General features: G+C 42.6%; 1 protein-coding gene across 3 annotated transcripts in view; it reads left to right on the top strand.

Annotated features, from left to right (window-relative positions):
• kif26ab (kinesin family member 26Ab) overlaps positions 1-20,497 on the top strand; it is a 94,764-nt gene that overhangs the window by 55,995 nt on the left and 18,272 nt on the right. For 2 of the 3 annotated variants that reach the window (XM_072689431.1, XM_072689432.1), the window contains exons 5-6: positions 16,151-16,334; positions 19,607-19,816. In XM_072689431.1, coding sequence (XP_072545532.1) covers positions 16,151-16,334; positions 19,607-19,816 — 394 coding nt within the window. Of the gene's footprint in view, positions 1-9,833; positions 10,363-16,150; positions 16,335-19,606; positions 19,817-20,497 lie in introns of those variants that run through there. The other variant, XM_072689433.1, reaches the window with a different exon arrangement.

The following is a 20,497-nucleotide window of genomic DNA, read 5'->3' on the forward strand; positions in this document are numbered from 1 at the left end:
TCATACATCTCTTATTTAAAGCGCCTGCACTGCTGGAGAAGTGACCAGAAAGTTAAAGGAAAAAAGCATCTGCGTTGCATTGCTGGATGTTGCTTTGAGTTGTGGAACTCTTTCGTGCCAGCAGCTGCATGTGTTTGCGCTGACACCAAGAATTCCCCATTCTCAGTAATCTGTGAGAGAAACCTGATGCTGAGGGCACAGTACCTGTCACGCTGTTTGCAGCCGTGCAGGGAGAAAGGGGGGGGGGGGGGATGAAAGTAGATGATAATCTCCATAAACAGAGAGACAGGCAAGGTCAACTGAGAGGCAGTGAAGTCTTAATTGTCTGTCGAATTTCTGCTGGCATGGAAATCATTCATTTTGTGAATGGTAGCTGTCTGTGCTATGCTGTATTTTTTGGTATGTTGAACAGATTCTAACCAAAAGCCTGTCTAGCAAAAGCCTATCTACCTAGAAGGAACTTGTTGGTAACTTCATTCAGCGGCCTTTCTTCAGCGCTCTACCACAGGGGCTCCGGACTGAACGACGCAACTCATTAAATGACAAAAAAGCCCAGCCATGCTTTATGGCTTCTGCTCAGTTCCTCCCCACCGTGTCTAAGCCATGAGCAGCCAAGCCAGGATTAGCTGCACATCCTGTGTGTTTTGGGGATGCCATTGAGGGGGGCAATTTAGGAAACTGCAAACAGAAGAGAGTACTAACCTCAACCCCCCACCATGTCCAAGCTCCCTCCTTTTCAGTACTTAAGGCAGAGCCTTTCCACTCTCGGCTTGGCCTCCAGCATTGTTGGGAGATAGGAGGCTAGACTTTGTGGTGCTGTTTGGGGTGTTGGGTGAAGATGTTGTCTGGGTTTTACTGTTTTATTAGTCACATAACTAGCCCAGGAAGCAGGAAGTTTAAAGTTTGCCACCTACCTGTGGGGATGCTAGTCAATGCAGGCTTTCCTGGGAAAAGACAGCAGGATTATTTCACGGAAAAAAAGGCCATCACTTGTAGCACGCTGTGGCATGTTTAGTCTGGCGTGTGCTTGTTGTAAACGTTAAAGCTTGTGCCAGCGCGACAGGTCGTTATACTTCATTGTTTATTAATGAAACGGGCCAGTCCTCTTAATTTGGACTTCAAAGCCAGTCAGCCAGCTGTGTAGACGTCGTTATGCTCATAATTAGGTTAGCTGTTTTAATCAAGCTGGTTTATTTTCCCCGTTGAAAAAATGTCTATGCACATTCACTCATATAATAAGCATGTGCAATTACTTTAAACAAAATAGATAAAGGGATTAAAGTGTTTTTTTTTCTTGTCCTCTCACACATATACAGAGAGAGGAAAAAGCGTTGAAATTTACAAACGCACTAAGGATTTGGGGATTTTCTCTCGCTGTTTCTTTCTTTTTAATTAGAATGTTTTCCATTTAGACCTGCACTGCTTCATTTATTCTGGGCTGACTGGGGATTCCTGGCCCAGACTCGCTGGGGGAATAAAGCAATCCCTGCCTGGGCTCAGCACGACCCGAGCCATCATTTTTCAGTGTTCCACTCTCAAGCTCAAAATGATTTACCTTCATTCAGACAGCTGCTGGCTGGCTCTCAGCCAAGACGCGGAGCTCCGAGAGGGAGAGTGCGATCACACGAACGCTCCAGCAAGGCACCTCTGAGCCGGCTCGCTCACATTCTGGAACTCTCTCTCATTCTGCCTTCTCTCACCATTCACATTAAGCTCTGTAAAATGTCCTTCTCCTATTCCTGCTTGTAGACCACTCTCTTTAAAAGATCATGTCCTTATTTTGGTTAAACACATCTGTTACCATTTTTCTCCAACCCGTACAGCATCTTTCATACGCTCTTCTCTCATTTCCTGCTTTTTTGTCCCTCTGTTCCATGTCTTTATCCTTCTAGTTTCAGAATCACTTCTGACCGTTTACTTTCTGCCAAGTGTCTGTTCAATATGGAGTTCATTTTTGGTTTTAGGGCCATTCTTATGTGCAATCTAAAGGTATTTTCTACATATGTGAATTCAGAGAGTATATTTCATAATCACCACTTTACAGGAGGAGGTAAAATATTGTTAATGTATATTGTGAATGTATACAATATTGGCCCATTTATCATTAAAGATCAGCTGGCATCTTCGACAAAAAGTTAAAAATGAAATCTTACATCTTACACTCACAGAGGCTTATGTCAACAAAAGGATCTTTATCCCTTAAGCCTTTGATAGTATCAGTTTGTCCCAAATTTCCACCATGCAATACAGTTCCACTCTATTCCACTTTTAATTCTATCCAGATTTCCATCTCAAATGATAAATAAGCTGATGTCTGTTTGTTGACCTTCCATGATTTGCTGTGTGGTTGAATGAGTCAACCTAGCACAGCATGTTCTCTCCACAAGGGGGACTGTGACTCCCTTCTAGTGCCCATATTTCACTTCAAATGTCATCATTTCCAACCACTATGTACTCCAAAGTGCAGCCTGATGACTGACGTTCAAATCTTTATGTGCCAGTGAGATATAGCACCTCACGGTCATGTTGTATGTCATAGTATTAGCTAAATCAGTGTCCAGCAGGATGGTTCCAGGGATGGTGCCCTCCAGTCTGGAGATGAAAATAAGGGTGGAGCTAAACTTAGCTGAAGACTTAAGAGCAGGCTTTAGGTGGGGTTGGGAAATGCACATGCCATTAAACGGATTGATGGCCATGTTCTCAGCCCTGTGCTCTTTGTTTTGCAGTAAAAATTGGTTAGAACAGCAACAAGCTGTGTCAAAAGGAAGACCTTTTTCACTTGTATGTTAAATAAATATGCTGCTACAGCAGGCCTAAATGCTCCTGAGTCAGCTAGTATTATAATTTCTGAGCTATGTATTCCCCCAAATGCATATCATACTACTAGAAGATAGAAAAAATACCCGCTCTATACTCTAGAACAGTTTCCAGTTCCTCGGCTGGAAATGGATTTAATGGATATGGATCAGTGGATGCAGCTGAGACGGATACTGCACCTGACAGATCCCACAAAACTGAAGCCAAATTCCAGAGAGAAAGCTAGAGAGCTCTTCTCAGTTCCATGCTTGGCTATTAAACCGTCTCTGCACTGAAAGGGAGAGAGAGTAAGAGAGAAAGAGAGGGATATTAGAGGAGGGTGGAGAGAGGACATGAGAAGGAGCAGTTAATGATGAATGTATTAAAAAGAAGATAAAGGAGTTCAAATCAAAAGAGAGAGAAGAAGCGAAGTAGAGAGAGTGAATATTGCTGGACTGATTATCCCGAGTGCCTCATCAGGAGTATGGTGCCTTGCTGTGCAGGCATGTTGTGCAGGAGACATGTAGAGAGCGACAGGCGAACCCATATGCACAGTCTGACTGATGTCATATGTCACTCTTGCAGTGTGCTCGCACTCAGTAGGAGCTAGTCGGTACCAACAGCTCCTTCACACTTTCTCCATTGCTGTCCCTCAATAGGAGCAAGTATGTAGCAGCAGACCCATTAGCTTCTTCACACTTCCTCCATTGCTGTCCCTCTGCTGTTTTTTCGTTTCCCTTCATGGGAAAGAAATGTCACCCCACTTTACTCCACAAACAACATAGCGCCATGTGTCTGAGGTTATTTAAGGAACGCTTGTTTACTCCACGGATATTCTCTCCCGGCATTCCACTGGTGTAATATGTATAGCTACAGTTGCAAGACCAAGCATGCGTTTGGGAGAAGCTAACCTTAGCCAAAGGCTTTAGGTAGAGGAGTTTTGAGTGTGCTCAGACAAATGTCGAATATGACATAACGACAGAAGGGCTTTGAATGCTCAGGAATACTTCTGAGCACTTAATGCACATACTTAATGCACAGTTCATAACAAGGCAGCTAGATGAAGTGCGGCCTTAAAGGCTCTTTGTGTGACACGGGTGTTGACGAGCGGCCTCTTGACCCTTCCACTAAATCTCAGCACAACTCGTGACCTGGAGCTGGCTTGTGTGGAGGATGACATCATTTTTCGATGCCCTTAGCATGATGTCATCGTTTTTTTAATCAGCAGGGGAAGGAGTCGGCAGTGTCTTTGTCACTGTGTTACCTGCAGTTGTTGCTAGCATTGCAAGAACACCAGACTCTAGATATCATCTTGTACCTTGTGTTTGAACATCGAAAGAAAAGTAATTGTTTGTAGTGCGAGACAATGCCGACGGGTTAATGGTGCTCCCTAATGACATTATTCCACTATCTTACCCATTCACTGCAGCAGATCTGCTCTCTGCTACTAGAAATTGGTGATATCATCAGGCTCACAAAAACAGAAGCTGAATCTGCACAGGCACCAGGACATAGTCCAGTATTCAGTATTCACATTATGGGGCTACAGATCAATGCAGGTCATTAAGGGACCAGGACAAACCTTGAAAGGGTCTTTTACACTTGATGAGTGTGAATTTATACAGTGTTGAGTCAAGCTACACAATATGGACATAAAAAGCAATGTTCGATAAAGCTGCTGGATATCATGATGATGAAATCATTGGCAATGCTGTAAATTATGATGAAAATAGCACTTCTCTGACTGAACGTGCAGTCTTGTTCTTTAGGCAGAGAATACGGAATACCAACAATACCATTTATTGTGGAACAGCCTATTCTATACAGGCTACACTGTATGTCCGAATGTGTGCAAATGTGCACACACAGCTTGTTTAGGCCCTGTAGTAAAAAAGTACTGCCAATAGAATAAGACTCTCTGGTGCAGATAAACAAATCTTTTGGCACCTTGCCGAATGTCAGGCGTGGGCTAGAGGGGTATGTTGGTCTGGGATGAGATGGAGTGGGTCAACTCGCTAATGCTCTTGTCACTGAATGCAATCAAATCTTCACAGCAGTACAATCTTTCTCTCAACAGTAGAGACAGTTACTCCAACAAAGGACACTCTTTTTTAATATCCTTAATTTTAAAACAATGAATGAGCAGGTGTCCCAATATTTTTGACCATATATTGGACTAATATTCCTTAAATGGTCCTTGATGACAGTAACCCATACTGCTTCACACCTAACTTACAATTCTCATTTTGGGTGAGAATAATTGTTAGGCCAAGTTTTGAGGACAGAGTAGTTGAGTAGTAGTCATAGAGCTGTTAAGTTAGGTCCCTTGCTGTCCAGCCAGCATTGGAAAACTGTTTGTCATTCTCACAATATACATGAGAGCATTTTGGCAGCTCAAACCATGGTAATGAACGAAATACGCCTTCAAAATACACATCCCTCATTATTTCTTCTGTGTTGGTCAGCAGTTGTAAAGATCTTGAATGTCCTTTTTGCACACAGCACACATTCACTCAAATGGACTCTCCTGGAAAAGGATAAGCTGGTCTTACAGTAACAGATAGCCAAGTGGAACAAGGGTGGGCACATATGGGTGTGTGAGTGGGTAATGCAGTCTGATATCAGCCTGGGTGATCTGATCCCTGCCTGAATGACCAGAGCACTGTTATCTTGTCGACCGAATGGAAAAAAACACCCTGATACTAAAAAGCAAAATGTCAAGGATGGTAAATAGGGCCAACATGGCAATTAGCCACAGGGGCTATCTTGACAACAAGAGAGAGATGGAGAGAGAGAGAATGAGAGAGAGAGCAAGATCCTCACAAACAAGCTAATGGGCCTACAGGGCTAATGACTCCCTTGGCCAGAGGAATTCTTCTTGCTAATTTGACAAAAGCTGAATAGCAGAAAACAGCGTCTGGGAAGATTATTGACAACCAGCCAAATGGTTTCTGGTTCTCACAAGAGTGGATAGGCTACCTGGATGCGATGCACACATCGACTCACACACATCTTCACCAACATCCTACATCCCCTCTATTCACACACATCTACTAATGTGCACCATGTCACTGGCAAAATGCTTCAGGGGCCTTTTGTAAACACTGACAGCAACATATGGCACTTATTCTAACTCATCCAGCACAGTTTGAGGTTTAAACCTTAATTTTAAGCCTTAGTTACTCTGTTTTTGTCCCTTCTTTCCTGAATTGCTGGTGCAGCCTGAGAGAGCGATGACTTCAGCTTCTCTGTCACATTGAGCGATCCACACATTAGTATTTGTAGCGTTCCAGCATTGATTACTGCTAATGCTTCTCCAAGTCTGGTTGCACAGGTGGACCCTGTATTAGTCAGGCTTTTGCCACTACCGGAATGAACGACTCTGAATGGATTGTTCTCTTTCTTTGTCCCATCTTAGTGTTCGTCTTTTCGAGGCCAAACAAAAAAGACCTACAGCCTGAGACTGAAGGATATGGACAGTGTGCTTGGTCACTCTCCATATTGTGATTATTTTGCTGTAAACTGCAATAAACTTGAGCAGCCCCGCTTTCATCTTCTCCTTCCTTCTGGCGCACAGCTGTGGACAAAACAGAGGAAGGAGAGGCAAGACAGAAGAGCTGTGGGGATGAATTAACTGACAGAGACAGATAGACAGACAGAGAGAAAGAAACAAGGAAGATAGGAGGGGTGCAGAACACATTGTAGGGGTTATAGAAAAGCACAGCAGCATGAATAGCAAGGGGGGAAGTGATAGAGTAAAAAAGAAGCTCTACTAGAGCAGAGCAGAGCACACTGGAATACGTGGAACTTGTATAAGGGTTTGTACTTTGGTTAACATATGCAATTCCAGTGTGGCAAATATTAAACATTATTTTTATTACTTTTGAAAGACATGCACTTCCTTCATGTGTATTCAAACCAGATGTTTCTGGTTTGCCTGCTTGAAGAGGGCTGTTATAGACTGTTACTTAGTCTGAAGTATGCTGAAGTTGCACAGAAGTAGGTTTTTTGTAATGCAGCACAGTGGGCAGTATATCTGTATTTACCACTATCATGATACATTTAATCACATATAATATGCTTTTCCAAGCATATCATGGCTAGCATTAGTGCTTCTGCACTCTAAGCCAAAAGGGCTCTTTGACCTATTGCACTAGTGGAACCTTTCTAGTGCAATATAGAACCTTTTTAAGCCTCTATAAAGAACCATCTACATTTCCAGATTCTGTAAAGCTGCGTTGTGACAACATCACTATGCAAATAAATGTGCCTTGACTTTCAGACAATGAACCATTCAGGCATGGGTCTTTTGAAAGCATTTTATAAGAACCTCTTTATAAGAATGTAGAACATGTGTTACGTTTACCTGTATGGCATGTGGTCATATGATCAGAGCAACTTACACTATACAGTCAAAAGTATCGGGACACACCTCTTAATCATTGAAGTCAAGTGTTTCATTCAGTCCCATTGCCACAGGAGTAGCCATGCAGTCTGCTTTTACAAACATTAGTGACAGAATGGGTGTTTCTAAAGAGCTCGCTGAATTCCAGCGTAGTACACGTTAATAGAATGCCACTGTAAACAAGTCGTTGGTGAAATTTCTTTGCTCCTTCAGAGGTTTAGACAAATAGTGTGTGTTAGGCACTGACTTCATTCTGGTTTTACTGAGTGCTGTAAATAAACTAGTGTCCATTATAATCCAGAGTGGGCCTCCTCGCTTCCTTTGATGCAAATAGAAGAAAACATAGAGCAAGGCTAAATGAACTGTTCTCGGCAGATATGAACAAGGCCTCGGACGTCCTGTTATGAAGAAACATGACCCTCCACTTGGACTGGATCTGTATTCAGTTAGGTGTGTGCCAAATGGCGCTCTGCAGCCAAACCCAATTACGGATATCAGAAGATCTCACATGTGTGATTTGAAACCATGACTGTTTAGCGCTCACTGTGTGTGTGTGTGTGTGTGTGTGTGCTTTTTACTACACTGCCTCTGCTCATCTCTTGCATGCTGCAACGGGACTGTACACTCCAGTGCGCATATGTAGGGCAGTGTGTTAGGAGGGCAGTGTGTGAAGCTGTGATACAGAAAGCGAGACTCAGCCTGCAGAGGGAAGCCGGCATGCTCCCACACACTCTTTCTGTCTCTCTCTCTTTCTCTCTCTCTCTCTCTCTCTCTCTCTCTCACACACACACACACACTCACACATATACTCTCTGCTTAACCGACTCAAATTGGCAGTCAAGGGAATATAGAGCTTTCACTTCAAGAACTTTAGCGGTGTTCCATTCATTGCTTATTCTCTGTCTTTCTCTTTCACTAACTATAGAGGGCAAGGGCATTTCTGTCAGAACTATGTGACTTACATACATATGTTGGACGGTTACTGTGTTCAAATGTGCATATTTGGTAACATTTGATTTGACCTATACCTATGTAGAAACTTTATAATGCATACATACGTATTTAATACCATATATATGATATAGTATTTCTGAACAGTTTATGTTCTATAATAACATCTGATAACTGTATAGGTTATTTGCAAGGTGACACGAATGACTTTGGCATGCATTAGTAATGGACATTAGTTCCATTTATAACATAACATGTTATAAAGCAACATTCCAATCCATTTAAAAAGGCATCATAGACATTGTAGGGTGCACATAATACACATACACTTAATAACATATTTAAAAAGCAATTATTGAGTAGTTATATTAAAATAATGTACATTTCTTACATTTATAACCATCTAAGATGGCTTAAAACTGCTGTTATAAAACATGTATAAGCATTGTGTATCTTTACAATGCAATACTAGATTATTCATGAACAGCCTATTTAAATAATGACTTTGTGATTTGATAATAAAGTACAGAAATTAGAAAAACATTTGTTTCATTTGTTACACTGTTATAGAGCATCATTCCTAATAATCTATAAAGGCAGGTGTTAAAACGCAGTGAGTAGCATACAGAAAATGCAATACTAGACAGCCTATTTAAATGATGATTTTGTGATTTGATAATAAAGCTATGCACATCTGTTATGTTTATAACATTGTTATAAAGCATGTATGAGGCCATCAAAAGCATCACGACCACCAAATTCTCACGCAGGCCTCAAGTATTGAATTTCAAAATATGCATATGTTATAATGCCCCTATATAGGTAGCCACATAGACTCTCTTTCTCTCTCTCTCTCTCTCTCTCTCTTTCTGACACTCACACACATTCACAATGCATTAATTGTGTGGCATTAGTGGTAATGAATGGCATTATCTCACCCATCACAATGATCACGTCTTTGACTGAAGCACTCGCTCACTCAGCCACTCAGCTTTACATGGAAAACTATTCAGTGCGTGGACACACACACACATATACACAACCTCTCCACCACGTTTTTTTTTTCTGTCACTCCATCTCTCCCTCCTCTCTCCTGTCTTTCTCTTCTCTCCCCTCCTCTTGAAAACCCACACACACACACATGAAGGCATGAAGCACACACTAAGCAAATCTGTTTGAAGTCTGGGACAGAATATAAAAAAGAAGGGGCTCCTTTAGACATGAAGTATTCATGCAGTGAGGGGCATATGTGTGTGTGTTAAGAGAGAGAGAGAGAGAGAGAGAGAGAGAGAGAAAGAGAGAGAGCAGCAGAGAAGCGAAAGGAGCTCCCTCGCGCAGTGTGGACTCCTTTTCTGGCTGTGGGGAGTAAAAAAGGGGCAGGGCTGTGTAAAGAAAGAGTGGGAGGGAGCGAGCGGCTGCATGCTTGTGTGTGTGAATGAGTGCGTTTGCGTGTATGTGTGTGCGTGCGCGCGAGAGAGAGAGAGAGAGAGAGAGAGAGAGAGAGAAGCGTTTCTCCAGCAGCACGACTGCGGGATTTCGTCCACTCTTCAATCCTGGCTCACAGAGCAGGAGCAGGAGGAAGGAGAAGAGGAGAAGACGGAGGAGGTGAACGATTGAATGAAGGGCACCCAAGGCAGAGAGACAGCGAGAGAGAGAAAGAGAAGAAGAGAGAGGGGGAAAAGAAGAGGGTTGCACAGGTCATGAAAAATGCAAAGGCATGAATGGCAAGTGAGAAGGAACGAGGTGAGGTGAAGAGCAGCTACCTGAGTCGTGTGCACTGGAGTGAATGGGACTGAGTGATTTACCTGGATTTGAGAGAAGATTGGATTTGCAGCTTCATGCTGTGTGGAGTAAAGCGGCGCACGGGTAATGTGCGGTGAAGAGACTTTTTGCCCTCCACTTTCACTGCCTCAGACCCCTCCCACCACCCCACAGCCTTCTGTTCCTGCACTTTCTCCTCCCAGCTCCAACTCTAGAAACTTGCTCCAGCTCTCTTTTGCAAATAGTGGATTATTAGAGGTGTCTCTCAGTGCATGAGAATGGAGTGGAGATCCTGGAGTTTTTAAATTGCGCTCTCTTTCATCTCCCCTCCCTCTCCATGGCACACTGTGGATCTGGACACGTGGACTGCAATCTGCTCTTTGGTTGTTTTTGCCTTTCCCCGGCAAAATTGAGCGCTCACTACATTAGATGATGGATTGGAAAGAAGTGTAAGTTTTTGCTCACTCTGGTTTGGTGTGTATATATGTGTGTGTGTGTGTGTGTGTGAGTGTGTCTCAGAGGTAAGGTGAACAGCAGTCACTTATGTTTCCCCCTCCTCCTCTACCTCTCATTGCACAGTGTGTTAATTGAAATTAGCTCATCCACCTTCTAATGCACTTCATCTACACTGTTAAAAATAATGGGGCCTCAAATGGTTCCTTGAGGGACACCATAGAAAAAAACACTTCTATAAAAGACCATATTTGTAATAGAGATATATGGTGTAAGGGCTTCTGACCTTTCAAAGGTTCTTCACATCCACACACCTCTACAGGGTTCTTTGTGGAACCATTTGAGGCCTTTACTTTCAAGACTGTATTTGTCTTCTTTTTCACAATTTATTGTGACACAGATTGGAATTTCAGCTTGTGGAAGTGATTTCTCTGCAACCTGTCAGAGCATGCATGCTAGTTAGGGATGATTGGTGAGATGCTATTCATTACTGCATGTATGACATGTACACTGTGCAGTGTGTGGGGGGAAGGGGGATATAAACAGGTGGACAAGCAACAGAGAGTGTAGGCACTTGAGCATGTCCTTTATGGCCAGTGTCCATGTATGAACCGAGCCAGCTTCTTGTATGTGAGAGAGAAAGAGAGAGAGACACATGCAGAGAGGGGAAGGGAATGGAAAGGGTGAGTCAGAGAGGGGAGGAGGGCACATGGGATAAGCAATTAATTTCCCCATTAGTGTACGAATGCGCATACAAGGTGGGATAAAGCTGTTATTGCACATTCATGGAGGGTGCACTATTCATCACATGGGCCCCTCATTCACTCTCTCCTTCTCTGACCTTTCTCTCTCCTTCTCGTATTCGTATTCATTATGCCTACATATTGTGCTTATGTGTGTTCAAGGTGAGAAGTAACTGCTACTCACATTTTTTACTTGCCTATTGAATAATGGCATTAAGCTGAATCCTTTGTATTTGCTGGACTGGACTGGACTTTGTATTGGTCCTATATTCCTGTTAGGGCTGCACGATATATTGATCCTCAACAGTTATCATGATCTTTGTAAGACTGATACTGAGTGCAGAAGCATACAATATGCAAATTTCTATCAAATAAATGGCTGTGATGGGAGCTTTCTGACCAGTCTAAGACATTATTTGGGTGTTTGAATGTATAGTGACTTTGACATGACCTAGTAAACGTTATTGCCCCAAAATAACACCGGATATTCCTCATGGCCTAAGTGCTGTATTCTGCAGGTATATTGCATTTGTAATATGTAGCAATATCATTGCAATCTGGTATTTTGTCCAGTTTAAGGTCATTTGTATTGTATTTTAACTTCACCCAAAGCAAAAAAGGCTTCTCTGTATCTGGAAAGGGGGTTATTTGAGTCATTTTTGGGGCTGCATATCTGTTTCTCTCAACCCTGGCGTAGGAGTCACCCTGCCCTGCACCTTTTAGTGCTTTCCCTGCTCCAAAAACACCTGATTTAACTAATCAGCTCTTTCAGAGTTGCAGTGGGTGTGTTAACGTGGGGAATCCACTAAAATGTGCGGGGCAAGGTGCCTCAAGGATCATGTTTGAGAAAAACTGCTATATAGAATCTGTTTTATTAAGAACCACCTGCAAAGGTTTTCCACCAACCCAAAGAACCCTTTAAACAGACAAAGACACAAATAACAAATCTTATGATTCTTTATTGAACCATTGCCTTCATAAAAATAGCTTAAACAGCTATTTTTAAAGGGTGTATTTAAAAAATCTGCAGGAAATTGGCCTTTTATAGATGATGCTATATAGAACCCACTTTTGAGAATTCTGTAAACCCATCTATAAATGGTTTAGACTGGTCTAACCAGGCAATGAACCAATCAAGCATCCAAATGGGTCTTTGAGTTCTTATGGTTCTATATTGGACCTTTACTGTCTACTCAGGAACCCTTAAAGAACCCTTTTTAAAGGCAGTAGTTTTACACCCCCTAATCTGAATAGTGAACTGCTGCCTTTGTTCCTCCTCTAAACACACCCTTTTTATTGTTGAGGTGCTAATTGAGGTGTACTTATTATGTATATTCATAAAAAAGCTGTAAATATCACACTGTGTCTTTTCCTTCCCAACGACGCGCTGATGTCCTGATCCATTCATCAGGCGCGGTACTGCTGACAGAGATTTACTGTATTATACTGAGAGTGGATCACAAACTTAAGACACTCTGCCTGTCTCAGACTCTTTTTGCCTTCTTTTTTTCTCCTTTTCTCCCTCACACACACACACATGCAGCATTTGCCACCCTCCCACTTACACACACACACACCCCTCTCTACCGGGCCGGCAGTTCCCTGGGGAGCAACTCCTCCTGTATTCCTCTTGGATGCTATAATTATTTCATCAGCCAGCGGTGTGTTCCCTGATTGTGCTCTTGGGCTGTCGCTGTGGGCTGGAGAGCAGGGAGAGAGAAAGGAGGGGTGGAGAACAGAGGCAGAGAGAGACAGAGGGAGGCAGTCTGTCACTTCTGGAGGTGTAGAGAGGGAGTGTGTGCAGAGTGCAGAGGGAAAGAGGGAGGGAGAACGGGTGGACATCTAGCAGGCACACGCATACAGTACATGTGTCCGAAGGGATGGCGGCTAGATTAATGAGCGCTCTGCTGCTCGCCAGAGAAGAGAAGATGCACTCACACACTGTCATGTCTTCTGTGGAATTCTGCACACACTTGCTCACACATACACTCTGGGACATTTTCTGATCACTGTCTCTATACAGGTTTGTTGAAATGAGGACAGTTCTTCTCCTCCAGTATGCACAGCATAGTATACTGGAGCATTGGGCCGTAATTCACCCGTTTGCTTGTAAGAGGGAGAAGGAACTTTTTAAACAGTTCATTCAGCACTTTTATATCCTCTCGATACGAGCAGCAGTTAGGAGAGTTAGGATTGCTTGGAGTTTGTCCCGGAGGAATTCTTCCCATCCTTGCTGTGTGTGTGTGGTTGTGGGTAATTCCCTCCTCAGCACCATGGTGTTGGTTTCTAAGACAGATGCAGTCTGTCAGCTCCTCTCCACTTAGTGGAGTCCATACACACAGCATAGACCAATGCCTGTAAGGCTTCTCTTAATGAGAGCTACTTGTAGCGTCTACACATCAATCGCTTGCTCTTGCCTTTCCATTTTCCTTTTCACCAGCTCTACTTTTCTCGTATTTTGTATTTTTGCCTTCTCTCCCAATCTTCTTCTCCCTTTTACTCTTTGTTTCTTTCGTATTTTCTAGAGGGTATGTCAGTTTTCCATTTTCTTTTTGCCTGATCTGGGTTTCAGTTTTATTGTGTATGTTCCAATATAGGAATTCTGGGCTGATGTTGGGATCATATATCTTTCATGTATGTATCTGTCCATGCTGATGATGCATAAACATGTAGACAATGTTGAAATTTGGATGGTAAATGATCATTTGGCAGCATTAGTAAGGCTACATTACAGCTACATAAGCATTTAATAACAACTGAGATAACGTATACACACCAGGCCCGGAAAGTTCACCTTCCTCAAAGACTGTTGCCTTAAATAAATTAAGTTAAGCTTTGTTTTTTTTTTAACAAATTAAAAAGTTACTAAACATTATTAACCATTCCTTAATTAACCATTCCTTAATAATCCTTAATAAACCATTATTAATCTGCATAAACACTGACACACTGTGTCAACCTTGTGGTAATGCAAGAGTCTGCCAGCATTTAGCCTTTAATGGTAAAGCCAGGCAGTCAACCATTATATCAAATATAAACATATACCTAAGAGGGGGGAGCAACTATACACTGATGATGGGTGGGCTGGGGGGGTGAACTCAGTTTGCAAATAAAGGTTGCACTCCCTAAATATAAGGGCACACCCTAAATGTCATCATATTTCATTGAAACAACTCAGTTTACTCAGTCAGTATAACTCGATTAAATAAATTCACCTCAACTCAAAATATGCCAAAATGTATGAATATGAGAATTGTTAGAGTTGTGGGGCCCAAAATCCCTGGCCTCACCCTTGAGCTCAACTATTCATTTTTCTTTAAGTTTAGGTTAATCAGCTTAAGTGATCCCAACTTTCTGCAATATTTAACTTATGTTAACTCAATTATTTCATCAAGTTCAGTTAGATCTCACAGTGTACAAACACTTCTAAAAGCTTACAACAAGTGTCATTCTTGCCATAATATCTGCTTTAGGTAGTTTTGATCTCAGAAAGTGTTATGACAAACCGACGCATTTTTGGAATCCACCTCTATAAATGTTTACGTAGGTTTATGTCAGCTGTCATGAAATGCTTATGTAGGAGTCGGGTAGCGTTATGAACTCTGCCCTTCAGTAAAGTGTTATTTTTTGGATGAAATCCACTTGGCTCTCCAACTGGATGTATAAAGAACTCAGAAGCAGCCATAAACGTTTATGATCGATGCACTCCAAGTCTTTTCTCATATTCCTTCTCATATGCTGTTGCTCCTTCACGGATAGATCTATGGCAGCCGCATGAGAAACAGCACCGATCAGAGCTGTTGTACAGTTCAACTGAAGGTTATTGCTAAGTCCTCCTATTGATTTAGCTGTTGTTTCAGTTAAAGTCTTCAGACGGTTATGCCCACCACATCTTCCTGGAAATATAAGACCATATCTCATGTGAATGGCGAGATTAATGTTGAGACTATGGCTGGGTTATTGTGGAGTTAGAAGCAGCAAATGGTTGATGTCAGGGCTAATGACTGAGCTGACCCCATTAGCTGTGGTTTCGTGTTTCCTTCTGAAAAATGGAGAGCTTTTTGGGGTATTGGGGCATAATGTGTCCATTTGGTTTGTATAAAGGAGCCTGTGGAGAGAGAACGAGAGTGAGGCCTGTCTCTGTTTACTTTGGCTTTCAGACTGGGGCTTTTGACCTTTCAGTTCTGATTTCATACTGTTGGCTTGCAAATGTCAGGCTATACCGTGAAATCAATCAGAAAAAGAGTAGATTGATTTTTTTTTACCCCCCAACTTGAATGAAAAGTGCATATTCACCGGCTCCTTGGAAACCTTCTTCCCTGTGGTGTGCAAAGAACTTTTAGTTGTGTTTGATGAAAAGTGTCCTTGACAGAGTGACAGGCTTTGGAAGTTAAACCAGACAAAACGATCACAGTTTTGTGACTTCAGTTCAACGTATGACAGCAGAAACAGTTTCTGGTGTCAAGTCTGAATGTGATTCGGTTTTGTAGAAACAGCTTGACACCTTGAAATGGATAGCATCTGGAATCTCCAGTAGATCACTGTATGATAGACGGCTATCTATAAAATGGGTCACATACACTATATGGACAAAAGTTTTGGGACACACCTCTTAGCCATTGAATTTAGTTTCATTCAGTCCCATTGGTATTAACTGTAATAGGATATTACACAATCAACTGTGAATGGTATTATTGAAAATTGAAAGCATTTAGGAACCATAGCAACCATCACAAAGTGGCAGACTATGTACCGTTACAGTGCAGGGTCACCAAGTGCTGAAACACATAAATGTCTCCAACGTTCTGCTGAATCAAAAACCGCAGAGTTCTAAACCTGCTGTTAGAGCTGCAAAGGAGGACCAACTCCATATTAATACCTATGGGTTTAGAATGGGATGTCATGAAAGCTTCAGTAGGTGTAATGTGTAGGTGTCCCAATACTTGTTTTCATGTTTGTCATCTTCTTGTTCTTGTTTCCACCTGTTCTAAGCATTTTCTGGCTCTGCTCATACTGAACTGTATGTTGTGTTCACTGCTAGGGCTGCACAGAAGCTGAACCTGTCGTCTAAAAGGAAGAAGGCTCAGCAGCCTGTGCTGCAGCCCCCGGAGCCCTCCATCTACCCCACCAACTTCAGCAGCATCATCCAGCTGTCCCCCCCACCCGCTCCACCATGCCTGCTAAGAGCCGGCTCAAAGGCCAAGGAGAATCCCGGCATGGGCAAGGTCAGAGAGATAAACACACACACACACACACACACACACACACACACACACACACACACACACGCACACACACACACATATGCACACAGCAAAAAGCAGTGTGTTTACGAATACAGTCTTTCTGACAGTGAATAAAGAGCAGTACATTATCCTCCTAAAGTGACCAGGAGAAACGTGAGGCCATACATCTCCCTGTTCAGTGGGGAACACACATGCGGGTTGGGTTAAGTGGTGTGATAAATGCACACACACAAATACACACACACACACATGCAGAGCATGGGGTGTTCAGCACAGCTGCATAGAGGGTGCCACATTTGTCTGTATGCAGACTGCTGCCCAGACTTCTGGCCAGACTGGCTGTGGGCTGATGTTGTGGCATAAATCTCAGGCAATGTCATCGGTTTTCCCTTCTGGTTCATTCCCTGTGGAAGGGATCGTTTGTGGAAGAGGTGTTGCTTAGATGTTTTTGCCTAAAACGTTTTTCAGTGGACACCATAGCTCTCTGGAAAAGCAGCGAGTAGTGATGTCTTATTTTGCCAAAGCGTGAGTTCAGTAGCGTCAGAGCGGGAGCCAGGCCAACAGTAGCAAGTGTTCGGCATGCATCCCCTTTGTCTACTGGGTATTGTATTGTACTTCATGTTACAGTATTTATAGCGATGGAGAAGATTTGTACCAGATTAGATACCACCTGCTCTGCGAGATGATTGTAGCACATGTTGCCAAAAGCTCCAACCCATTGAGATGATTGTTAACTGCCCATTGAGAATGGACTCATTGAATCCCAGCTTCACTAATGAGCTTCCTCTTCCCACTACCGAAACACTCACATCTGCTGCTGTCTGAATGGACTCGACTGGTGGTTGAAGTTTGGCTGGTAAATTTAACTTGTCCAGTGGCTTCTGACTGTGAAAATGTACAACATCTAACTGTGCAAAGCTTGAATCATATCAGCATCATATTTGGGGGTTTTCAGAGAACCCGCTGGCCCACTGTGTTTACTCAAATTATGGACTGTAGCATTTGTTCTGTGATTTGTATAACCTTGTTATTTAGTTGAGTAGTGCACTGATTGATGGTTCTGGCCAACTCTGGCTCTCATGTCAGTGAACCAGAAAGCAGGTCAGGACGGTTGATGAGGCTAATGGCTATGTAGAAGAGATCCAGAGCTGAATGGACAGAGCCATTAGTATGGCTAGCAGGAGGTGTGAAAATCCAGCAGGCTTGATCAGACTCCACTCATATCGAATGACAGACAAATGTAAATATAGTGGAGACAGTTAGTTCGACCTGTGCATGTCTGGGTCATATATGGAAGCCTTGTTTCCAATGCCATGCCTGCTGTAATTTGTTCACCATGTGCACATGTCCATCAGTGGTAATCGGCCCCGGTGGAGCAGGGACGCTGAGACGCAGGCATTCCGTTGACCGCAGGCACTGACAAGGATTGGCAGGCCTGACATTGTTCTGTTTGCACTGGAGCCGCAGTTCTGTAAATAGTCCACAAGAGAAAGACTGTGGCTCTGTGCTGCTTGGAGTGCCATAGGAGCTCCATAGGGAATATACTGTACCTCTGTTAGCTTTGCCATGTGCTGTGAGGCCACATCCTGTCACCAATGCCGGTTTCTCACTGATGCAATGATCATGCTACCATTAATTAGCACAGTTCCTCAGCTGCTGGGCTGCACTTGCTCTGGCTGACTTGGTGGGTGGTCGCGTTTGTAAAACATGTGGCACTGCAGAAAGCCATGGAAAAAGTTTCTCATGGCTTCTGCTCTATAACTGACTTTGAGAAGTTGTTTTGGTCTATGGAGGTAATTTCCTGTCAAAAGAAATCTTGAATGAATGCAGTTTTTTTCTGCATAACCGGCACAACTGTCTAAACGATGGCTCTGACGTCGGGAAATCACATGTTTGATCCCTGGTGATGCCACAGTAATCTGTGTCTGAGAATCCAAGACAGCATAATTGGCTCCCTGTTTCCCTCATCACTCTACTAGCTGTTATAACAGATATAATAGCAGTTTACATTGTCCTCCAAGCACATTTAGCTGTCCAGTGATGCTCCAGTTTGAGAAGAAGCAGGCTGGAGTCTTGGCAGAAACACATGCTGGGAGCAAAGTGCCTACTATCTGGTAGTGCCATGTAATGAGAAAACTTAGCTAGTGGGTGGAATTAGGGACACACTGGAATGGCGGGGGGTGGACAAACACAGTATGCAGACATAGTTTGCATAACATGCATAGTTGAAACTTACAGAACTCATTTTTTATATTTATGATTATAAAGTCATTATGAAATAGACCATATAGGGTCATTAAAATATCTGTAGGACGTACTCTTTGACTCAAACAGAAATGACAGAATTTTACAGTGCATTTTTGGGGGTGCATAGGTCATTACCAGTGACCTACATAGTGGACATTAGGTAGCACAGTCGTCCTGTGAACTCTAGCAGCAACAAACAAGGCAGAGTGCTTTCAGACATGTATGATCACTCAGTAACATTTAAAAAAAAAGACAGGCAGAAATTGGAAGATAAAAAGTGAAATGCAAATTTAGAAAAATATTTTTTTGCATGCAGTTTACACGTCCAATCAGTGAGATGAAAGTTTTCATCTTTACAGGTTGATTTAATTTAAATGTTAAGTGTATACCTAAGTATGCAAAAAACTTGGTTGCAGGTAAAATGAATGTTTTTCACTGCTAAATTAAATGGCATGATGATACGTGGTTGTATTCACTTTATAGCTACTGTATTCACTTTAAAGCTAGTAATTCCAGTAAGCTCCTGATTGTTTTTTTGTTTTTTTGGTGTGGGCAGTGTATAGCATAATGATGACTTGGTCTTTTGGCTTTTGCCTTTTTTGTCTCTTATGCTCTCTTTTGTCTCTTATGCCCTTGTCTCTTCAGAAAGATGTAAAAGATTTATATATAAATATGTTTAAAATCTGACGCATTCTTGCCATAGTGTGGGGAGAAGGGGAAGTTGTAGTAGTACTTTAGAAAGCTAGATTACAGTCACACCTTACAAATCTGATGAATTAGCATTTTATTGTTGCATTATTGTTGCAAGACGATACCTGTCTACTCGTCTCCATATGATTTGTTGCATGATTTTGTTACTATAAGCATAAAAGCTGATGTAGCTCTAGATGCTCTAATTTAGTGATTTTTGCACTTAGCAATCACCTATAGTTTGCTTAAACTGATCTTCTATAACAGACACTATTCTTATATAAAAGCTTGCCTTGCACTATTCCCCTGAGCAGGTGAAAGTGATGGTGCGGATCTGTCCATCTCTCGGGGATCAGGAGTCGTCAGAGTCCTTGTCCTTCCTGAAGGTAGACCAGAGGAAGAAGCAGCTGACCCTGTATGAGCCCTCCCCGCTAGCCCAAACCACCCCAGCACACCGCCGCACACCTCTGGCCGCTCCAAAAATGTTCGCCTTCGATGCTGTCTTCACCCAAGATGCCTCACAAGTAAGCCAGACTGCGGAGTCGGTTCATTACTGTGCTGATTGGGGCTGTATTATCCAGCACAGGATGAAAATGTCTTTCTGCATATCCATCTGTGGATTTGCTGTGAGCTTGTTTGTTTTGCTGCCCCTACGCTGTATCATTGTGTGTTTGGGCAAAGACATTTCCTCAAGGGCAGGAGGACATCTGCACAGCACACACACATACACACATTCTGGGCAGGGCCTGGGGCTTAATGCAAAAATGGCTATCTTGGGACAGCAGCATTCTTCACAGTATGCACTCAACAGCTGTTTCTTTTAAGTCTGGAAAATGGTTTGAATTCCGGCCACATATACCCAGCAGCTCGTTCTCGGTTCATCACCCAGACTCTAAAGCGACTTGTGGCGTCCAAATTAAGACCAGAGCGCCTTCCAAACAACCACACAAAAATGAAGATGAGGAGACACTCAGAGTTCTTGAGGATGATTAAGTGAGAACAATTTGGTGGCTTTATAGCAGTTTAGGTCAACATCTTAAAGTCTGTTCTGAAAGAATCTACTTCGGATTTGCCCTGACTCACAGTCATTTGTGTTAGACACAGATCACATTGTCGGTGTAAGTAAACAAACATATCTCCATTTGTATGGTGACAGATTTGAATGGGACTTTAAATGGAAGATTTTAATTAGAATTTTTTTTAAA

This window comes from Salminus brasiliensis, chromosome 10 (assembly GCF_030463535.1).
Source record: "Salminus brasiliensis chromosome 10, fSalBra1.hap2, whole genome shotgun sequence".
Lineage (NCBI taxonomy): Eukaryota > Metazoa > Chordata > Actinopteri > Characiformes > Bryconidae > Salminus > Salminus brasiliensis.